This window comes from Entelurus aequoreus, linkage group LG04 (genome assembly GCF_033978785.1).
Source record: "Entelurus aequoreus isolate RoL-2023_Sb linkage group LG04, RoL_Eaeq_v1.1, whole genome shotgun sequence".
NCBI classification, from domain to species: Eukaryota; Metazoa; Chordata; class Actinopteri; order Syngnathiformes; family Syngnathidae; genus Entelurus; species Entelurus aequoreus.
Window position 1 is genome coordinate 67,679,668 of NC_084734.1, and position 21,608 is coordinate 67,701,275.

The following is a 21,608-nucleotide window of genomic DNA, read 5'->3' on the forward strand; positions in this document are numbered from 1 at the left end:
AAATGACCTGTAAGAAAAAAAGGGGGGATCAAATTCAAATTCCACTGTCGCAATGACATGACGTGCCTAGAAATACGCTGAGAAAGGAGGAAGAGACTGCATGTAGTCCTAAAACACGAACCAATACGACGGCTATTGTGAGGAAAAACTACATTACCCAACACCAAGTAAATCAGTAAAGTAGCTTCCGATGTTGCGGGGTTCAGGGTTTTACAAAGCAGAAGTCACTCGACAGGGATTAACTAGGTGTTCAAATATTGTTAGGTGTTGCATTTTTCCGCTAATGTACAACTTTGAACACAGCTTATAATCAAGGTATTGAAGTAAGCGAGGTTTGTGAATGGTTCCCTACTAAAACACATTGGGTTGAGCATGTATAGTGTTGTCAGCATTTCGAAACCAAGTAGCTACCAGCGTGTTGTGTTGTTGACATCATAGCTTGGCCTTCGTTCTCTTTTGTGTACAATGTTGCACTTCGTCGAATAACCTCGCCAGATCTGCGGAAATAGTTGTGTTGACATTGTATCTAATTGCCTATAACGTCACCTTTAAAAACGTTTGTAGCGTTTCGGGTCAAGTCGTGTGATTTTCCTCTCGACCCTTTGCTCATTGCAAAATCCGTTTTGACTTGTGTTGACAGCGAGCATCGGAGTACAATCCAGCTGTTGCCATGGCAATTCTATTTGCCGTGGTAGCCCGTGGAACCACCATCCTCGCCAAGCATGCATGGTGTGGCGGAAACTTCCTCGAAGTGACCGAGCAGATCTTGGCCAAAATCCCATCGGAGAATAACAAACTGACCTACAGCCATGGCAGGTAACTTGCATTTTGTTCACATTTGCATACTTACAATTATGGCTGGGTGATATGCCGACTTTGTAAGATACATCGATATATTTTCAAACAAGATATGAAGCAAGAAAATATCATAATATCGATATACTTTATTTCACGTTAAAATTACCAAACGTCCCGTATTTGTTGTATTCCTTGTTCTCCCCCCTTGAACCCCCTACATGGGCTACTAAACACCTCCCCTTCCTCCTTCGAAGTTGTGCTTGCACGTATTAGAACATCCATGATTAGTTAGTTGTTTACTATGATGAGTCACGATTGATTAGGGACAGGCCAATCAGAGGCAAGATAGGGCGGGTCATCGAACCAGGAAAGGAAATCCCAAAGTGCCTGCAAAATTATTTTTTTATCTGAGTTTGATACATTTTTATATTATTTGCACAGCTATGTTATTTATTTTACGTAGAAATAATATTTTTCTATTTTATATATGTTATGTACCGTATTTTCCGCACTATAAGGCGCACCGGATTATAAGGTGCACCTTCAATGAATGGCATATTTTAAAACTTTGTTCATATAAAAGGCGCACCGCATTATAAGGCACACCGCATTATAAGGCACATAGAATAGACGCTACAGTAGAGGCTGGGGTTACGTTATGCATTGAAACTTTTATTAGTAGATTGCACAGTGAAGTACATATTCCGTACAATCGACCACTAAATGGTAACACCGGAATAAGTTTTTCAACTTGTGTAAGTCGGGGTCCACTTAAATTGATTCATAATACAGATATATACTATCAAATAAATACTAACATCATAATACAGTCATCACACAAGATAATCATCGGAGTATATACATTGAATTATTTACAATTCGGGGTGTGGGATATGGGGGGGGGGGGGGGGGGGTTGGTTGGTATCAACACTTCTGTCATCAACAATCAGCATCAACAATTGCATCATCAGAGAAATGGACATTGAAACCGTGTAGGTCTGACTTGGTAGGATATGTTCAGCAATTAGTGGACATAGAGAGGGATATCAGAAAGCATAAGAAAAACATTTGATTATTAAAAATCCGGGGAGGGTGTTAGTTTAGGGTTGAAGTTGCCTGGAGGTGTACTTTTATTGCATCAGATGGAGCTGCGCTAAAGGGAATGTCAACAAAACCAGTCAGATAGGTCAGTCAAACTTTATTAATAGATTACAAACCAGCGTTCTGACAACTCTGTTCACTCCCAAAATGAATAAACAGCTGTTTTATTATTTTCCCCGAGGTAAAGTCAGTGACGTGGTGTTTTGTTTATCTTTTAACAACAGCAAGGTATAACATGTAGTGCAACATTTATATCACATAGTGGAGGGGAACTTTTCTCTGATTCAATAAACACGTAAAAAACAGTGATACTGTTACGGTAAATCACACGTTAGTGCAATCACAATATAGTAACATTAGAAATAGTGCAGAGCAATAACAATATATCAATAACTCAACGTTGCTCAAACGTTAATGTCACACAACACAACACACAAAATAAACATGTAAAGCTCACTTTATGAAGTTATTCTTCATCCACGAATCCCTCAAATTCTTCTTCTTCAGTGTCCGAATTAAACAGTTGGGCGAATATGGCTTCCAACATGCCCGGCTCCATCTCGTCAAAGTCGTCATTAACCGAGTCAGTGTCGCTGCTGCTCTATTCCCGTGTTCTACTGCGTGACTGATCGTCTTAAGTTTAAACTCTGTGTCATAAGCGTGTCTCTTAATAGGAGACATTTTAGGGTCTTTACATAAACAAACAAATGGAAATGAAACGGCACGCCTCGCGCAGTCATATATCCCAGCATGCACGCGCACTTCTTCTACGGGGGAAAATGAAGACGGGGGAAAATGAAGTCGGCGGCTGCTTACCGTAGTTGCGATTGATTGATTGATTGATTGAAACTTTTACCTGTTGGAGGCTCAATATTGGTCCATATATAAGGCGCACCGGATTATAAGGCGCACTGTCAGCTTTTGACAAAATTGGAGGTTTTTAGGTGCGCCTTATAGTGCGGAAAATACGGTAATTCTGTACAACTTAAACAGTTTATTTTCTGTGCCGTTAATACCCATCTTGACTCACCGGGTTAATAAAAGGGCCACTGACTGTTTACAGTACAGTTGTCATTCACTTCAATTTCACTGAATATCGCTCAAAAATTAAAATCTTTATATCTATACTTTCAGCGAAAAATATATCGAGATATATATCGAATATCGAGTTTAAGTCCAAATATATCGAGATATACTTTTTCGTCCATATCGCCCAGCCCTACTTACAATGTCATCTTTAATTTAGTTCTGTACTGCCAATCAGTGCACGGTGATGGGCAAGCCACTTGGAAAATGTAGTAAACAAAGCTACCAGTTACGCTCTGTTAAATGTAGCTAAATTACAGGGGAAGCGATGCCCAGTGGATTGTAGCAAGCTACACGGCAAAAGTAGCTCGCTACATCAAAGCAAAGCTATATATATATATATATGTATATATATATATATATATATATATATATATATATATATATATATATATATATATATATATATATATATATATATATATATATATATATATATATATATATATATATATGGGCAGTGACAAGCTACATGTAGATTAACTAAATTTTCCAGTAGCTTGGCGGTAGCTTAGCTACTTTTTTAACAAGTAGATTTTCCTGTAGCTGCGCTACTTTTAGACCTATGTAGCTCAGTAGCTTACATCCAAACTACAAGCTACAAAGAGAGAACTGGACTGCGAATCCAGGCCCAAAAAAATACAGACAAAATACAATGACCTGGATGAATGAGAACGTCCATATACATACGGAGAAAATCCATGATGATTCGTTAGTGTTCGTATGATGAGTTACAATTGGCAAAGGTTAGGTCTAAACATTACAGACTGGCCAATCAGAGGCAATATAAGGCGGGCCATAGAAACTAGTAAACAAAATCATAACTGTCACGCACTCATGACACATGACGACGAGGGAGTCAGACAGAGGGATGCTTCAAGCTGAAGACCAAAAAAAAAAAGAAACATACTTGAAAATGGGAGAGGAATTCTCTCCCGCAGATTAGATTTTTCCTTTGGTGATGAAGATGACGTCCAAGAAACTGTCCAAAATGTCCAAAAATACCAAAAGCTTAGTTTTTAATTGTTTACTTTGTAAACCAAAATCATTACTACACGTCATCAAAGACGTCCGACACAAATTTAGGAACACACATTAAGGTGAGTGAGATCATGAAAAGTTTTACTGCACATACCAACTGCTCCCAAACGACACACAAGTCATACATTTGTCTAAATATGGCCAAGGGCACGCATTACTGTGGGTTTCCTGGATGTGGTCTTCATCACTAAAGGAACAATCTAATCTGCAAGAGAGAATCCGTCTGCCACGTTCAAGTGTTTTTTTTTTAGTTGTCCGCTTAAAGCGTTCCTCTGTCTCCGACTCCCTCGTCGTCATGTGACATAAGTGCGTGTCTGTAGTGATTTTGCTTCCCGGTTTTGATGAACCACCTTATCTTGTCTCTGATTGGCCAGTCTGTAATGTTTCGCCCTAACCTTAGTCAATTGTGACTCATCATACGAACACCAACCTATCATCATGGATGTTCTCGGTGTGGATGTTCTCATTCATCCAGGTCATTTTATTTTCTTCATATTTTTTGGGGCCGAGATTTGCAGCACTTTTTCTCTCTTTCTAGCTTGTAGCTTTGGTGTAAGCTAACTCGATACATGGGTGTAAAAATAGCTATGCTACAGGAATAAAATGCACTAATAAACCAAATATCTATTGACTGGCTCATTAACATACAATTGGGACGTTGCAGTGATTTACGGTAATCACTGCAATGCCAATGTGAAAAGCATTTGCAGTCTGGACTTTGAGTGGTGCAGCTGCAGTTAGACTGACTGCTTGTGAGTGCTTTGGAACGGGGAAGAGGCTCACGGTAGCACCAGCCACTGCTTGTTAAAAGACAGTAACTGCACGTGCTTTCATTTCAGTTTCCATGGCACAAGAAATGCCTCCAATAACACTGGAAAAAGTTGCTAGATTTGTCGCGAGTTGCTGTTTGCAAAAAAGGTCGCCAGATTTAGCTACAAAATCGCCAACACAGGGCACACAGTTAGGTAGGCATTTAGTGGTACATTGCATCGCCTAATATCTGGATCAGACTGTCTACATGCTTATACCCAAACGCAAGGGAAGTAAATTGAATTCCATGTCTGGTTAAAATATATTGAGCACTGTATCGTCTCCTTATTAGAAGGGTGTTAGTTTGTTTGATTGAAAATAAAAAATAAAACAAGCCACAATTCCTTAACACATTGTCTCTTGTTTTCCAGCTATCTCTTTCATTTCATCTGTCATGACAGAATCATATACCTGTGTATCACAGATGATGTAAGTATACCGACTCAGGTAGTTTTGTTTTTCAGTGGTTTGAGAAAGTGGTAAAAATAAAATGTGAAAGGTCCCATGAAGTGACAGTGAGCATGTAAGTGTGCTGCTGTATCCAGCCTTTATCATATAAAATTGGCATAATTAAACGTGTCTGCCACGATTTAAAAAAAAAAGGATGTTGATTCAAATGTGTTTCTTATGTTCTAAAGGACTTTGAAAGGTCACGCGCATTCAGTTTTCTTAGTGAGATCAAGAGGCGCTTCCAAACAACTTATGGGTCGAGAGCACAAACAGCCCTGCCATATGCTATGAACAGCGAGTTCTCATCCACGCTGGCAGCTCAGATGGTAAGCATGGCTCCAGAACTTTTTCACTTTTGTTGGTTTTTAGTCCTTTGGAAGTATAACAGTGTTGTGTGTGGCTATGCGCAATAGTGCACCATCAAGTGCTACCAGGCGTAATCTCATTTTTTGGATGCATTTCTCTGCACAGAAACACCACTGTGACCCGCGGGGATCAGATCGGCTTACTGATACACAGATGCAAGTGGATGACTTGAAGGGTATTATGGTCCGCAACATAGGTGAGTGTTTAGACTAGAGTTGTCACAAAACCTGAATTTCAGCAATTGATACTGATACCTGTGAATTTTCACAATTTTTGATACATATTCAATATCAAAATTTAAAAAAACTAGACCTATGTACTTTTAAATTCACTATTTTAATGAAAACTGTTTCTAACTATCAAGTATTTAAGATCAATGAGTTTAAACATGTTGTTGTCTCTTATCAAGAGGTAACTCAAAAAAGTGACCTATATTCTACCAGTACAACAAACAAACAATACTGTGCTTATACTGTAAATATGGTCATAAATATCAACAATAGTCAACTACTTTACATTAAAAAAAGTACAGCAGTTGTGTGGAGCCTTCAATTACAGAAAACAAACAATATTGTTTTTAATATTATTTCAATATGGCGGTAGCGTGACGTCATCATGTAATTTGTAATGTAAAGGTTATAAAATATATTTAAGACAAATCTTTTTGAGTTTTTATTCTTCATTAGAGTCAATATTTCAGCTTCCTTTCATTTTGGTATGGCTTTTTGCTCTATATTTACATTTTTTTGTGTTAATTTTATTTCTACAATGTGGCATGGGTCCACAAAAAAGAGCTGTGTTCCACAAATAGCCTACAAGCCACATTCTAAACACCACTTGTTCACGTATTTCACCAGGAAGGCAAAGTGTTGCCAAACAAGGGAAGAGTGTAAGCTGTGTCTTCTTAGAACTTATAGAAATGATAAAAAATGTGTTGCACACTTCTCGTGGTTTTCTGCACATGTTGCACACATAAGGCACACTCCCTGGGCTTGTGGTGGCAGATCTCCACTATTATTTCGCCTTTCATGACCGATTGTAGTTGATTAGCGAATAAATGCATGACGTAAAGACACACTACTCTGAAACTTCCTTCTCTCGTTTCACTTCTAAAAAAAAAGGACCTCGATAAAGTGGCAACATATATCTCTTGTACTACTTCTTTCTCGGATGAAGCAAGAGTGTATTAAGTGTGTTGTGAAGCATACGTTGCAAGTTACAATGCACACAGCTGCTGTTTCATTTGTTTATGAACGACGGCCAACCGTACACACTAAATCTGCATTTGTGACAGGCTTTCACTAATTATGTAAATATATGGAAACACTGGCACATTTTTTAAGACCGCAGGCTTTCTTCTTTGGAACTTACTCCGTGTTCAAATGCTGAGAATTGACGTGGCTTGCCAATGAAAAGTGTTGTACAGTCTTGGGTACTAATGATACTGAAAAAGATGGTATCGATGTAATTTTTGCGTGTTAGTATCAACTTGGTATTGAAGTATTGATACTTTTCACAACCCGAGTCAGGACGGTGATAATAACGCTGTCTAATCTAGAGGGTAGTGTTTTCGCCTGTATTTGTATGTACAGTGGTACCTCAACCCACGAGCACATTGCGTTTCACGACCAAGCTCGTAATCTGTAATACTCGTATCTCTAAGCTGCTCCACCCATTGAAATGAATTGAAATCCGTGCTTGGCCGAAACCCCACGATTTTAACATATAACATGCCTTTTCAAAAGATAAAAGATAATATATTAAGACAATATATTCTATGTGATGATGCCGCATGTCTGCTGTTGTCGTGATCCAAAGACGCAGAAAAGGCAAATGTCGTGCAAGCAGAAGATATTTTAATTAGGAACCAGGCAAAAGAAAAAATAACAAAGCTCTAGCAGGAACTATGGCATGCATTAAATAATGAAACAGCTCTGAAGGAGGGAACAAGGTGGCATTAGATATAACTAATTAACAATAAGGGACAGGTGTGCTGGGATGACAATGAACAGAGTGTAATGGTGCTTCACAACACAGACACCAAACAGGAAATACTGACAAAACAAGAGCACAATTAGAGACAGGTGTGCTGGCACGACAACAGAGTGTAAGGGTGCTTCACAACACAGAGACCAAACAGGAAATACTGACAAACAAGAGCACAAAGACAAGAACAGATTCTAAACACAGGAAAATAATAAACATAGTCCAAACTGTCATGTGGGATCATGACTTTCTGTAGTATCAGAACCAACTTCCTCACTAAAGTATTAACGCACTGGTTCTCAAACTTTTTTTTACCAAGTACCACCTCAGAAAAAACTTGGCTCTAATGACAAACTTTAAAATACAATAGCGTAGTAGGCTTAAGTGTTCATTGAAAACAAGACAGAGTTTTTTTTTCTAACAAGTATATTTAATATTTTTGGCCAGTGTAACTTTCCACACAGTTTAAACAGTTGTGTGTGAATATAGGGAAATAAAACACTCCACTTTATTCAAGGGATTCTTTGGCGCACCACCAGATGAAGCCTGCGTACCACTAGTGGTACACGTACGACAATTTGAGAATCACTGTATTGTTGTGTATAATTTATTTTTATTGCATTCCAAATTAACAATTTTATTATTTTATTTTCCTCTTTTTGCTTCTTCTGACACATAATTTTTCTCCACGGGAATGAATAAAGTTTTCTAAAACCAATATTACAAATAACTACAGTACAATAGTTTTATGAAGTGAAAATGTACATTATTTACCTTGTAAAGTGAACTTGGCCTGCAGAGATGTAGTTTCATTTTGATGGTTGGATATTTTCCTCCAGAGCTACAGCGGTAGTTCTCTCTCACTGTGCCCAGACTGCGATGTCGTGATGTGGGGAGATCTCATGAGAAATGCCGCTCTAAACGCTGGTTGTTTACTTGGGGAAGTAGACTTCTCAAGTATCTTCTTCCAGCTGCTTCTACGTTGCACACATACCATCAATAACTTCTCCATATTTCCGTCAATAAAAGTTGTGTTTTGCAGGCGCCATACCTGCCCTCTACAGCTTCCATTTTGCCGACTAGGTTTTTAAAGCTCGAACTGCCTTGCAAATTTAGTCTGTCATGAATGAAAGTGGTTATTTCTTTAATTTAATGAATATCATCTGCTTCTTTTTCTCAGTTCCCATTGTTGGAAAACAAAGATATGTCGACCTGTATATAAGTTAATGCTGGTGTTTTGACGCGGCTCTTCCGGTGTTTATTTGACAATTACTACAAAATATTGTTATTGGCATTCAATATTTTGTGCACCCGACATTATCGCTTCATGTGCTTTGCAGATTTGGTCGCTCAAAGAGGGGAGAAGCTGGAGTTGTTGATTGACAAGACAGAAAATCTGGTCGATTCTGTGAGTATATTTTCAAAATAGTATACATTTGATAATACCAGGCTATTTGTGTAAAGTATAAACACTCTTTTTTCTGTTTGCTTCCTTTAGTCTGTTACATTTAAAACCACGAGTCGTAACCTTGCTCGAGCCATGTGTATAAAAAACCTCAAGCTGACTCTTGTTGTTGTGCTGGTGTGCCTGGTAAGTAAGAGAAAATGACATGCTTGTTTATTAAGAGAAAGTCATAATTTATTCTTTCATGTTATCTCCGTTGAGCTAATTTAGGTACTTAAACCTTTGCCGTTCCGATTGCCTGCCCTCTATTTTTTCATAACAAAACCAGAGTTTTCTGCCACCTTCTTTTTGTGTGTAATATATAATTGGAAAGCTTATTGACATCTTTGACCGATATACAATACATCAAAGCAGAATTGATAACTGCTGCATAGTGGAGAAAAGCAGAGTGTGGACTAGATGTGAACTCAGGATTCAAGGGGCTTTATTTGTTATACCCGTATACATTTGCACATAATGTATACAGTAAGACATTTGGACTGAGGTCCCGGCAAGTATTAAGAAAAACAGTAATAAATGGGCAGTACAAAAAAACAGTTATAAATAATAAATAGAAAATAACAAAAGGCACTTATTAACAAGAGGAAGGACCCATTTTTGCACCTTTGACATGTTTGTGTCTGTTTAAGTTACAATTATGACAAGACTGTCTTGAAAGACAATTGTCAGTCTCAGGAAGCAACAGAGTTATTAAAGACCAAGGGCCTGATTTACTAAGATTCAAACACCACCCGCTAAACAGCGTGTGCAACCTATAAAATAGCGTGTATTATTAGTGGGCGTGCAATTTACTGTAAAGTGGTGCAGACCGCCTTATTTAAATGAGGATTTTGCATGTACTATACCTGGCATTGCCACGGAGACACTATCATTTACTGCACATTCATGTTATCATGCTTTTACCTGTGTTGTTTTGCAAACAAGCAGCAGACATGCACTACTTTTTTTAGGCATTTTAGAAGCAATCCTGTGATGCATTTGCAATGACACCACTTTTACAGCTAAGGTGCGCTCATTGGAGAAAGACTGCACTTACTACGCTCAATACGCAAACAAATCCATGCTTAAACATTTTTTTTATATAAGAAATCTACTAATAATATTCTATGTGGAAAAAAAGGAACGTCAATAAAAAAAAAAATTAAATCACACCAAAAGGTATCAATTACATTTGTTTTATTCAGGCTTTAAGTACAATAGAAAGAGAGTTCCTCAGTGTTCGCTCTTACAATAACAATGTAGCTACAGCTTGGGTAATATACGGGTTACAGAACATAAATGTAGTATTGTTGACGGTTTTTGAATGCAATTTTAAAGTGATTTAGAGGTAGAATTGATTGCTCCCATTAGCGCCATTGCTAACCACCAAGAACAAGTCATTTGTTATGTTAGAAAGCGGGGGGAAAAAAAATGTTTGTCTTCTTTTCTCTCATGATTGTGAACGACAGGCAAAATTACAACAAAAAGTGCAGTTCCCCTTTAAGTTGGGGCATTCTAAAATGAGGTACAGCTGTAATAAGTCAGTTGCATTTTAAATGTCTCAAAATAATTTATTTTCATCTTACTTTGGCACAAAGCCACACACAAAATGTTTGCAATGTTAGACGTACTGAGCTATTGTAAAAAAAAAAGTGTTTGTTTGTTGGTTTATTGCATACTTTGCAAATAAATCATAATATATTTTTGCCTTGGCCTGTCATTTGCTTTATAGCATTTAGTTTCTGCAAATACTATGACTATTTTGTTCATTATAAGACCTAAATGTGTTTCTGTCTCTGCTCCTTAAAGGTGGTCATTTACATTATTGTCTCTGCTTCCTGTGGAGGCCTCAGCTGGCCATCTTGTGTCAAATGAGACCATGTGCATTACGGGGCTGATGTGGAGCAGCGAGAGTGAAGCGCCTGTTTTACTGTTTTTGCCAATGGACAGAAAAGGAAACGCAACTTCCCGTGCTTTACAATTATTTAGCTTCAGCTTGCCTGGATAACCAGACCCTGTCCTGCCTCCTCAATAGTGCACACATTTGATTTGCCTTCAGGACTGGAAGTCCCACCACATGCCACTGGAATATCAGCAGCTACAACTGATGCAGCACCAGAATCCTGTCTTAAACTAGTCTGCCTGATGTTTCACTTTGTGGGACTGTCTTGCATTTATGTATTGCATCCATTCAAAAATACTTTATTAATTGTACATGCCTGTTCATAAATGTGCACAGATCCGTTTAACCAGTAGCGGGGTCCTTGGAATATCTAAAAAGATTGTCTTCTCATCACAGTAATATTAGTAAATTCAGTAAACCAGACAAGATCATACAAAAATAATATTGTACATCCCAGTGAATATGTATGTCGTATTAATATCTGGCATGCGACTCTGATGGTTGCTGATTGAAAATGCTGGTATTCTCATGTATGATCAAATCCTGTCATCTTTATTTTTACCTACTAAAGTATCTTAACAAAATGCACTTTTTATCACGTGTGCTCATTGTGTGTGAACATGTTGAAACCATGTAACTATTTAATAATTGTACATCCAAATTTTAAATAATAAAAATCTGATATCAAATAGTTGATGCTTGCATGAGTTCAAAAAAGTGTTTGTATGTATTAGGGCTGTGAATTTTTGGGTGTCCCAGGATTCGATTCAATATCGATTCTTGGGGTCACGATTCAATTCAAAATCGATTTTTTTTTTTTCAATTCAACACGATTCTCGATTCAAAAACGATGTTTTCCCGATTCAAAATGATTCTCTATTCATTCAATACATAGGATTTCAGCAGGATCTACCCCAGTCTGCTGGCATGCAAGCAGAGTACCGGTAGTAGATTTTTGTGAAAAGCTTTTATAATTGTAAAGGACAATGTTTTATCAACTGATTGCAATAATGTACATTTGTTTTAACTGTTAAATGAACCAAAAATAATGACTTATTTTATCTTTGTGAAAATATTGGACACAGTGTGTTGTCAAGCTTATGAGATGCGATGCAAGTGTAAGTCACTGTGACACTATTGTTCATTTATTTTTATTTTTATTAATGTCAATGAGGGATTTTTAATCACTGCTATGTTGAAATTGTAACTAATATTGATACTGTTGTTGATAATATTCATTTTTGTTTCACTACTTTTGGTTTGTTTTGTGTCGTGTTTGTCTCCTCTCAATTGCTCTGTTTATTGCAGTTCTGAGTGTTGCTGGGTCGGGTTTGGTTTTGGAATTGGATTGCATTGTTATGGTATTGCTGTGTATTGTTTTGTTGGATTGATTAATAAAAAAATAAAATAAAAATCGATATTTAAAAATGACAATCGATTCTGAATCGCACAACGTGAGAATCGCGATTCAAATTCGAATCGATTTTTTCCCACATCCCTAGTATGTATGTTTAAAATAGAAACACTTTTGGTTAACATGTTTTTTGAGGATAACATGCTACTTTCCTATTATTTAAAAGGAAATATTATTACCAAAAAAATATTGGCTTGTGAATGAATAACTAATATATCAATACTGATAAATACTAACTGCTATGAATTAGTATAACCTATTAAAAAGTTCAAAATGGATTCAACCAAGCACCTGCCATTTTATAACCTCTACCACAGGGTCAAAGTCCTGGACTTTGAGCATATTTAAATTAAAAGAGGGTTTAACATGAATGTGGCGAAGAAAGATGGTAAACTCTCCGACATGACCAAGCAGAAACATGTGACAAAAACGATTCTCGTTGAATAAGTGACGTCATCTGAGGATTTCTTCATTAGGACCTCATCAAGGGCGCGCTCCCGGTGTTTCTGCGCGCGCGCGCCTCTGACAGGTACACACTTTAAAGTCCACTGCTTAGCTTTAATGTACATTTTTTTAAACCACAAACAAAAATCATCGTCTGCCTCCCTCCATCGTCTTCTCGGTAGGCCGTTCTTGTTATCAACTTCACCGTAAATGACTGTGTACATCTTGTTTACATTTACAAAAAAGTTGGGGAAGTGTTTAAAATGTTTGGCGTGACGTATGCTAACACGATGCTAATGTTATGCTAACCTTGTATTAAATTGTTCAAAGACGAATAAGCTAACCGAGCCGATAACAATGTTGGTTAATTTTCCAATCACATGCCAACGATAAGGAGCTTTGCCACAATCGTGTGTCCTTTTTAGGTTGTTGTCAACAGTGTATAGATAAAGGTTGATTGGTTTTATGACCCCGAAAGGGACAAGCGGTAGAAAAAGGATGGTTTTATGTAACACTTGCCGTGTTTAGAATGAACTCAAAAGATTTATAGCATTCCCCAGCTATTTGTAGCAGCTCCTTATGTTTTCTGGTCTATTTATGGAGTGCACTCGAAGGATATTCCTTCAATTGAGTGCAAGTGGTGCAGCACGGTGCGCCAGGGGTTAGTGCATGTGCCTCATAATACGAAGGTCCTGAGTTCAATCCCGGTCTCGGGATCTTTCTGGTTGGAGTTTGCATGTTCTCCCCGTGACTCCGGCTTCCTCCCACCCACCTCCAAAGACATGCACCTGGGGATAGGTTGATTGGCAACACTAAATTGGCCCTACTAGTGTGTGAATGTGAGTGTGAATGTTGTCTGTCTTAACCCCCCGCGACGCCGAAAGGGACAATCGGATGGATGAGTGCAAGTGTGTGAGCGTTTGTTATGATTGGCATACGTGATAATCGTTTTGGGTGTGAAAGCAGGATTCGCTCATGCTGGTTTCAGTGGTTCTCCCATGTCCTCCTATTAGGGCTGGGCGATATGGCCTTTTTTAATATCTCAATATTTTTAGGCCATATCGCGATACACGATATATATCTCGATATTTTGCCTTAGCCTTGAATGAACACTTGATGCATATAATCACAGCAGTATGATGATTCTATGTGTCTACATTAAAACATTCTTGTTCATACTGCATTAATATATGCTACTTTTAAACTTTCATGCAGAGAGGGAACTCACAACTAAGTCAATTGACCAACACTGTATTTATTAAACAGTTATTAAGCAGTGGCACAAACATTCATGTCATTTCAAAACAGAACGTGCAAGATTGTCAGAGACATTTTAAAACAAGCTATTAGTGCACTTTTGTGCATGATGTCCTCAAGATCAGTGGTCCCCAACCTTTTTGTAGCTGCGGACCGGTCAACGCTTGAAAATTTGTCCCACGGACCGGTGGTGGGGGGGTGTATTTAAAAAAAAAAAAAAATATATATATATATATATATATATATATATATATATTTTTTTTCCCCATAAAGAAATACAATCATGTGTGCTTACGGACTGTATACCTGCAGACTGTATTGATCTATATTGATATATAATGTATATATTGTGTTTTTTATGTTGATTTAATAAAAATAAAAATAAAAATTTATTTATTTATTTATTTTTAAAAATACACCCCCCCACCACCACCACCACCGGTCCGTGGGACAAATTTTCAAGCGTTGACCGGTGGTTGGGGGCCACTGCTCAAGATGACAAATCAAAACAACACTAAATTAAAGTGCACTTTTTGTACAGAACGCCACTACAATAGTTTAAAACAAATAAAGTGCACTTCTGCGCATTGTTACACAAGATGTTTCAATAACTGTCAAATAAAAATTAGCTGCATAATAGGAAATCAAATAGTGTATGTCCTTCGCTATGTGGTAGGTTCCGGCGGACATTATCTCCTTATGTCGTGGACTATTTTTTTCATACGGTGTTGATGTGGAAATGGTTGCCTCAGCATTTTGTTGGTGTGGCACCGAACGGAGATGTTGACATGCGGAGTAAGCACTCTTCATTCTCGAGCGGGTGACTTTTCAAATGATGCTACATAATAGCAGTAATGCTACTTTTTGTAGCAAGGCTTTCGCCCCACACTTGACAAATTACGGTTGTCTGTTCGACATCTTCCCACTTGAAGCCAAACCACTGCCAGATGATGGACCCCATGTTGTTTTTCTTAGGAATTAATTCTTCCTTCATTTGTTACCAGATTCGCACCTTCTTTCTCTCGTATTACCACTCGCACCACAGCTAAATTTAGCCATGCTGCTACCTCTCTGCTCAGCGAGGGCGTATACGTATGTGACGTATGTAAGAAGGTGCGCTTGTTTAAGTCTCTGTGAGAAGGAGAGACTAGAAAGAGTGAGAAGAGCCTGTAGTGTAATGCCTGCAGCTAAAAGCAACTGCGTGAGAACGTATACTCGAATATCACGATATAGTCATTTTCTATATCGCACAGAGACAAACCCGCGATATATCGCCCAGCCCTACTTCCTATACGTACATGGGTATTTGTTTTGATTCCAAGTTAACTTGGGCAAACCAAGTTGACTCTGTTTGCTACCGTATTAATCAGCACCTGCACTTTTTAAGGAGGCTCAGGGTCCACGGTGTGGCAAGTAATATCATGATGTTGTTTTATAAGGCAAACATTGAATCTGGCATCTCCACATGGTTTGGAAATCTGTCTGTCAAACTCAAAACCCAACTTCAAAACCTTACCAAGAAGGCTGGTAGAATAATTGGCGTGCAGCCTCCTGGTTCCCTTCAAGAAATATTCGACAAGACTGTGAGGAAGCAGGGTCTTAAAATCACCCGTGACCCACACTCAGAGGTGGGTTGAGTAGCCAGAAATTTTACTCAAGTAAGAGTACTGTTACTTTAGAGATTTATTACTCAAGTAAAAGTAAGGAGTAGTCACCCAAATATTTAGTTGAGTAAAAGTAAAAAGTATGTTGTGAAAAAACTACTCAAGTACTGAGTAACTGATGAGTAACCTGTTCGTTTAATGATGAAGGCAACAAATAATTCACAGAAACATAAAAATAGCAATGAGCAAATTCAGAGCCAGGAATATCTCTTAAGCAACTAAAACAATAATATATATTAAATAATAATACATTAACATTAAAAAAAAATAAGGCAAATTGAGCCACAATCACTTAACAGCGCCATAGGCTCAGTAAGCAGAGATTACAATGGAAAATAACAAGTTAGCCTTTATGCAAACCATAAACTGATAGGCGTGGGCTGCATCTGGGAACACACTGTGCACTTTTGATTGGTGTTTGTATGCATGCATGCATGCATGCATGCATGCATGCATGCGTGTGTGTGTGTGTGTGTGTGTGTGTGTGTGTGTGTGTGTGTGTGTGTGTGTGTGTGTGTGTGTGTGTGTGTGTGTGTGTGTGTGTGTGTGTGTGTGTGTGTGTGTGTGTGTGTGTGTGTGTGTGTGTGTGTGTGTGTGTGTGTGTGTCTATGAGGCTGCAGTGCGTTAATAAATGTCCCCACACGATGTACATTTGACAGTGATTCATAGCAGGGAAGCTAACATCAGCCTACAGTGACAGCCAAAATATCTACTAACGTTACTTACCGCGAAGTGCTTCCTCAAATTTGATGTTGAGTTCATGTAAGCTTAAGCTTGTTGTTTGCAGCTGAAACTTCATGTGTAGTTAATCATGTGACCGCCTGGCTCTGTTTGATTGGTGAAACGGAGTCAAACGTCACCAGTGACTGCATTTGATTGGTGAAACGGAGTCAAACGTCACCAGTGACTATTTGATTGGTGAAATGCAGGCATGCGATAGATCCTACTTTGAAGGTCTGTCTGACAAACCAAAACAAACAAAGCGTGCATTAACAGATCGATAAAAATCAGTAGCGAGTAGCGAGCTGAATGTAGATAAATGGAGGGGAGTAAAAGTAGCGTTTCTTCTCTATAAATATACTCAAGTAAAAGTAAAAGTATGTTGCATTAAAACTACTCTTAGAAGTACAATGTATCCCAAAAGATACTTAAGTAGATGTAACGGAGTAAATGTAGCGCGTTACTACCCACCTCTGCCCACACCACATACTTCATAGTGAAATTGTGTTGATGCCAAATGGTAAACGGTACAGAACAGCAACATACAAACTCAACAGGTATAGATTTTCCTTTGTCCCACTTGCAATCAAAGCACTTAACAACAGAAAACTACTGTAATAACCGGATGCAATAATGAGTGCAATATTCGGATAGTGCAATACGGGGGGAGAATAATGTGCACTGTTCATTGTCGTCACTGTATTGTCGTATGAACTGTATGTATGTATGTGTATGTAAAACGTTGTGTCTTGATGTCCAAGACAAATTTCTCCTTGGGGACAATAAAGCTAATTATTATTATGATTGGCTACACTAAATTGGCCCCAGTGTGTGAATGTGAGTGTGAATGTTGTCTATCTGTGTTGGCCCTGCGATGAGGTGGCGACTTGTCCAGGGTGTACCCCGCGTTCCGCCCGAATGCAGCTGAGATAGGCTACAGCACCCCCCGCGACCCGAAAGGGACAAGCGGTAGAGGCGACTTGTCCAGGGTGTACCCCGCGTTCCGCCCGATTGCAGCTGAGATAGGCTCCAGCACCCCCCGCGACCCGAAAGGGACACGCGGTAGAAAATGGATGGATGGATGGATTATTTATTATGCCAGCATGTCATTGCTTGGAAGGCCATTTTTTTTCTAAATGATGCTCGTGTCACTATGAGAGCCAGAGAAAATATATAGACAGAAAATACCATGTGGTGAAACGTGGCTGCACAAAAAAAATCTCTCTATTTCATAGATGTTATTTGGGTTTAGGATAAGGGGCACATGTCTCCTGCCTTCAAAAGGCAGTTTTGGTCTCCTGCAGCTTTTGCCCTCAAAAACAAAGTTATGCAATATTAAAGGCTACCTGTGATGATTTTCCTTTATTCTGACTTAAAAAGGGAACTGCACTTTTTATTTGAATTTTGCCTGTAATTAACAAGCCTTTTGAGAGACAGGAACACATCTTTTGTTAATGCATTCTATCTCAAAAATAAGCGTAAATAAAAGTCCGCTTACAATGTTGGCTATTCATGGTAAATATTACCAAAGCGTCAACACCAGGAGGATCATTCATTTAGGTATGAGCTTAGCTTACGCACATGCAGTTTTGAAAACCTATGACTGCTGTTTTTTTTAGTATTTTTTAACAGTGGGCCATTTGTGACGTCAAAGATTGATGAATATAATCATGTGGTTATTCTGACATGCTCTGTCAGCAAACATCCTTTCCCTTTGCTGAGCGAGACTGTTGCCACTGGAACTTCTGTATATAACTTCTCATTTCATGCCATCCCGCCTGCTCCATGTCAATGAAATAAATACTATAAAATAAATATGTACTTCCGTGTTTTTTTGTCCGTGACATTTTGGCCACAACAAAACTGAATTAGCTGCTGAACACCACGAGAAAGATGGCAACGTTACGACTTAATTTGTTGAAACGCAAGATAGGGTAGGATTAAATGTTATTTTCGTCTAATCTTTGCATGCTCATAATAACACCGACGTGTGGCGTGCAGTGACATAAATGCTGGCAAAAGCAGCTTATTAAAAAAATGCAGCGCTTTTTGGAACGGACAGTTGGCAGGTGTACCTAATGATGTGACCGACGAATCTATGAATTGTTTATGAAGTTTATTTCCGACGTGACTGAAAACAAAATAACATTGATGTTCATTTTCAAAAGATACCTTTGGAGAGGGAACGTCTCGGAGAGTTTCAAATGCAATCTGGGAATGTCTCCACTAACCAACATCTTGCAGACAGACGGATTCACAAAATGCATTATAAAAGTCACTTGACACAAAATTTTCACTAAAGCTTATCTTGTACAGTTCATCTGGAACACATTGTTGGTATATTCATTATTCCTACATTGTTGATAGAAATTATTGTTACAGTGTAATAATTATTGTTACCTGTGGTAATGCCACTATGATACAGCATCTGTATTATAATCCTTGAACAAAGTAAGAGTGAAACTCATGTGAATAATCACTGAATGGACAACTGGGGGTGGGATTAAATAAGTTATCTTCTTCCCACTCCCTTTCAGGCAAAACTGGACAATCATGCACTATATTAATTTATATTATTATGTTTTGTCAATTTGTACTTCTTTATGTCATTGCCTGAAATAAATAAATGAAAAAAAAAAGTTAAATTTGAATAACCATAGGTTCCCTTTAAAAATGGAAACTGGTCAAGTACCATGACCTAGCTAGCAGAAAACGGCCTCCCAAGGAAGCTGGTTTCCCTTCACACCACGTAGATCGATTGCCATTACTTTTTCTTGCTAATGTGTGGTTGGCCAGGAATCTGTATTCATCTGCTTCTCTAAATTGTTAAGGGTTTCGCCAGCTAGCCAGATGGATTTTATTATTATTAGATGTTTCAATCACGTTAACATTTTAATCTGTCTGCCAGTGTGCATGTGTGTTAAAGATGTTTTGCTAATTACGTAGTTGTTTTCAATAATGAATCTTGTCTAGCAGTATAGATTTACTACCCATTGAAAATAACTCAAAACACAGCCGTTATTGTCTAAATAGATGGCAATGCAAGTGAGTACCCAAATAATGTGTCATGGTGTGTGGTTGCATGAGTGATGTCAGCGCCTGGGAGCTGTGGTTCATCGATGAATTCCAACATTTATTGTGATAATGTAAAGCAGAGTATGATCCCTTACCATGGGAAGACTAGGCCGCATGTCAGTTTTCCCCCCAGCAGGATAACAACCCTCCAAGATGACAACTGTCTAGCAAAGGAATGTGAAGATGACTGAGTGACCAAGTATGTATCCAGTCCTGAACCCAATTGACCACCTGTGGGGCTTTCTCAAGCGGAAGATGGAGGAGCGCAAAAGGTCTAACATCCAACAGCTCCACCCATGATACCATCACGGAGAAGTAGAAAAAGATTCGGGTAACAACAGCTCTGGTGCCCAAGTAGATTATGGCAAGGGTGGCCACCCCAAACACTCACTCTTTGGCCACAATTTGAACATTTTCCCTGTAAGCTGTACTCATTTGTGTTGTGTTGTGCTAAATATTTAGACAATAATTGCTATGTGATTAATTATTTTCACAAGATGCTAAACGATCCAATAATTTAAGCTGTACTCTCACAGCTCTAAGTTATATTATCATGAAATGGTCACTACAATGTAAGGATATATAGAGTACTCCGTTTAGTATGACAGTATACATGCAAGTATTGTGATATTTGCAACTTTCAGTTTTAGAATGAAGTAACCATTCTCTGTAACATCCTTGCAAAGAGACTCAAATGTTGACTTGTGTCCGGTGAAAGCAGCTGCTTCTGTCAGGCTCATCTCTGTAGTTTTGTTCACATACACTAGATAGACACCCTTGTGCTGTTTTCTCTGGATTTCCCCAGCTTGACCTGTCCACCTGCTTTAGGCCTGTATCTTGGCTTTTGATGGCTATCACTGTGTGATACTGATATTTTCAATCACCTTGTATAGACCGGGGAGGCCATTTTAGCCTGTTTGCACAGCAACCAAGGGAATTTAGGAATAGAGGTTGACAGAAACCTTGATAAAGGGTCTCAAAAATTAGTGAGACTCTTCAGATACATGTAATGCTAATGGTGTGAATTAATTAGGTGGCTCGTTTTGCACTTGTTTGGTCTCAAAAACAATTATAATTTTACTGCTGAACATTTATACAATATTAACAACTTTAATCAAATTATTTTTCTTCCACTTTCTCTCTTTGGACATAATGAGCATTATCACCATGATTTACATGTGGCTTCCTGTCAAGATTAAACTGTCGTTCCTAGTGGTCAACAGCCTTGTATAGATTAAGCAGAAATAGCATATGTCTTAGGGGCCTTAGAACCTGGTGTCATACTGCTGCTGTAGTGTTGGGATCAGGTGTCAAGCTGTTTGTGATCTGTATGGGGCTATGTTGTTAAGAAAGTAGCATTTTCAGTGTATGATTATTTGTACAACAGTTTTAGGTAGCAGGTTTCCATGTACACTTTATTTGGTTCCTGCCATTTAGAATTTTGCTACATTCCACTCTGACATTGTCTTTTTCACTTATCCCTAGCTAAATAGCTGCCTGGTCTATTCCCTCATAAAAGAGACTTTGGCTGCTTAGCAACAGTGAATACCATCTAAGCCTGGCAGTCTGCGGCCATCCCCCCCACCCCCCTCACTGGGCTCAGCAAGGATAAGGTGACATGTTCATATTTTCTTTAACTTGGATCAGGGCACATGTCTTTGATGCGGATTGTGCATAAGTCATGTTGCCACTGACAATGCGCTATCAAAAGACAGAAGGAGGAACTAAACACAGCATGGGGAGCCACTTCACTCACTCAGTCCCTCGGGATATGTTATTGGTAATGCACGGCTGGCTCTGAATACCAGGAGGGAGCTGCGTCTGGATGGCTGCTGTTAGTCTCATAGCAACTGCTTGCCCAGTCTGTGCAAAAAAGCAGCAATTCTTAAAGAACAGTTTGAAGCTTGTAACACAGAAGACGATACATGGTGGTTTGTTTGAAACACCAAAGGATACAACTTTTGACGAGCATGTTTTTTCTCATTGGGAATCGGAAAGGTGAGAATAAATGAGGTGTTAAAAGGTCAAGATCAGGTTAAACAGTATACG

General features: G+C 38.5%; 3 protein-coding genes across 11 annotated transcripts in view; 2 read left to right on the plus strand and 1 right to left on the minus strand.

Moving 5' to 3' along the window:
- The window catches only part of slc7a2 (solute carrier family 7 member 2), a 396,413-nt gene that overhangs the window by 271,479 nt on the left and 103,326 nt on the right, over positions 1-21,608 (minus strand). The gene's annotated exons all lie outside the window — the stretch shown is intronic.
- On the plus strand, positions 66-12,286 carry sybl1 (synaptobrevin-like 1). Of its 4 annotated transcripts, none has more exons than XM_062045542.1 (8): positions 66-167; positions 641-816; positions 5,208-5,265; positions 5,475-5,612; positions 5,758-5,848; positions 8,979-9,046; positions 9,137-9,229; positions 10,892-12,286. In XM_062045542.1, the coding sequence occupies exons 2-8, from the start codon at positions 671-673 to the stop codon at positions 10,955-10,957; spliced, it is 660 nt and encodes a 219-aa protein (XP_061901526.1). In that variant the 5' UTR covers positions 66-167; positions 641-670; the 3' UTR covers positions 10,958-12,286. The 4 variants fall into 4 exon arrangements, with proteins under 4 accessions (XP_061901526.1, XP_061901523.1, XP_061901522.1 ...); XM_062045539.1 differs by lacking the exon at positions 66-167 and adding an exon at positions 174-315 and having other exon boundaries at positions 10,892-12,282; XM_062045538.1 differs by lacking the exon at positions 66-167 and adding an exon at positions 175-332 and having other exon boundaries at positions 10,892-12,284.
- The window catches only part of mtus1a (microtubule associated tumor suppressor 1a), a 46,443-nt gene continuing 37,629 nt past the window's right edge, over positions 12,795-21,608 (plus strand). For 2 of the 6 annotated variants that reach the window (XM_062045545.1, XM_062045550.1), the window contains exon 1: positions 12,872-13,021. The gene's annotated coding sequence lies outside the window, so the exon portion shown is untranslated. Of the gene's footprint in view, positions 13,022-19,692; positions 19,891-21,044; positions 21,173-21,532; positions 21,558-21,608 lie in introns of those variants that run through there. The other 4 variants (XM_062045548.1, XM_062045546.1, XM_062045547.1 and 1 more) reach the window with 4 other exon arrangements.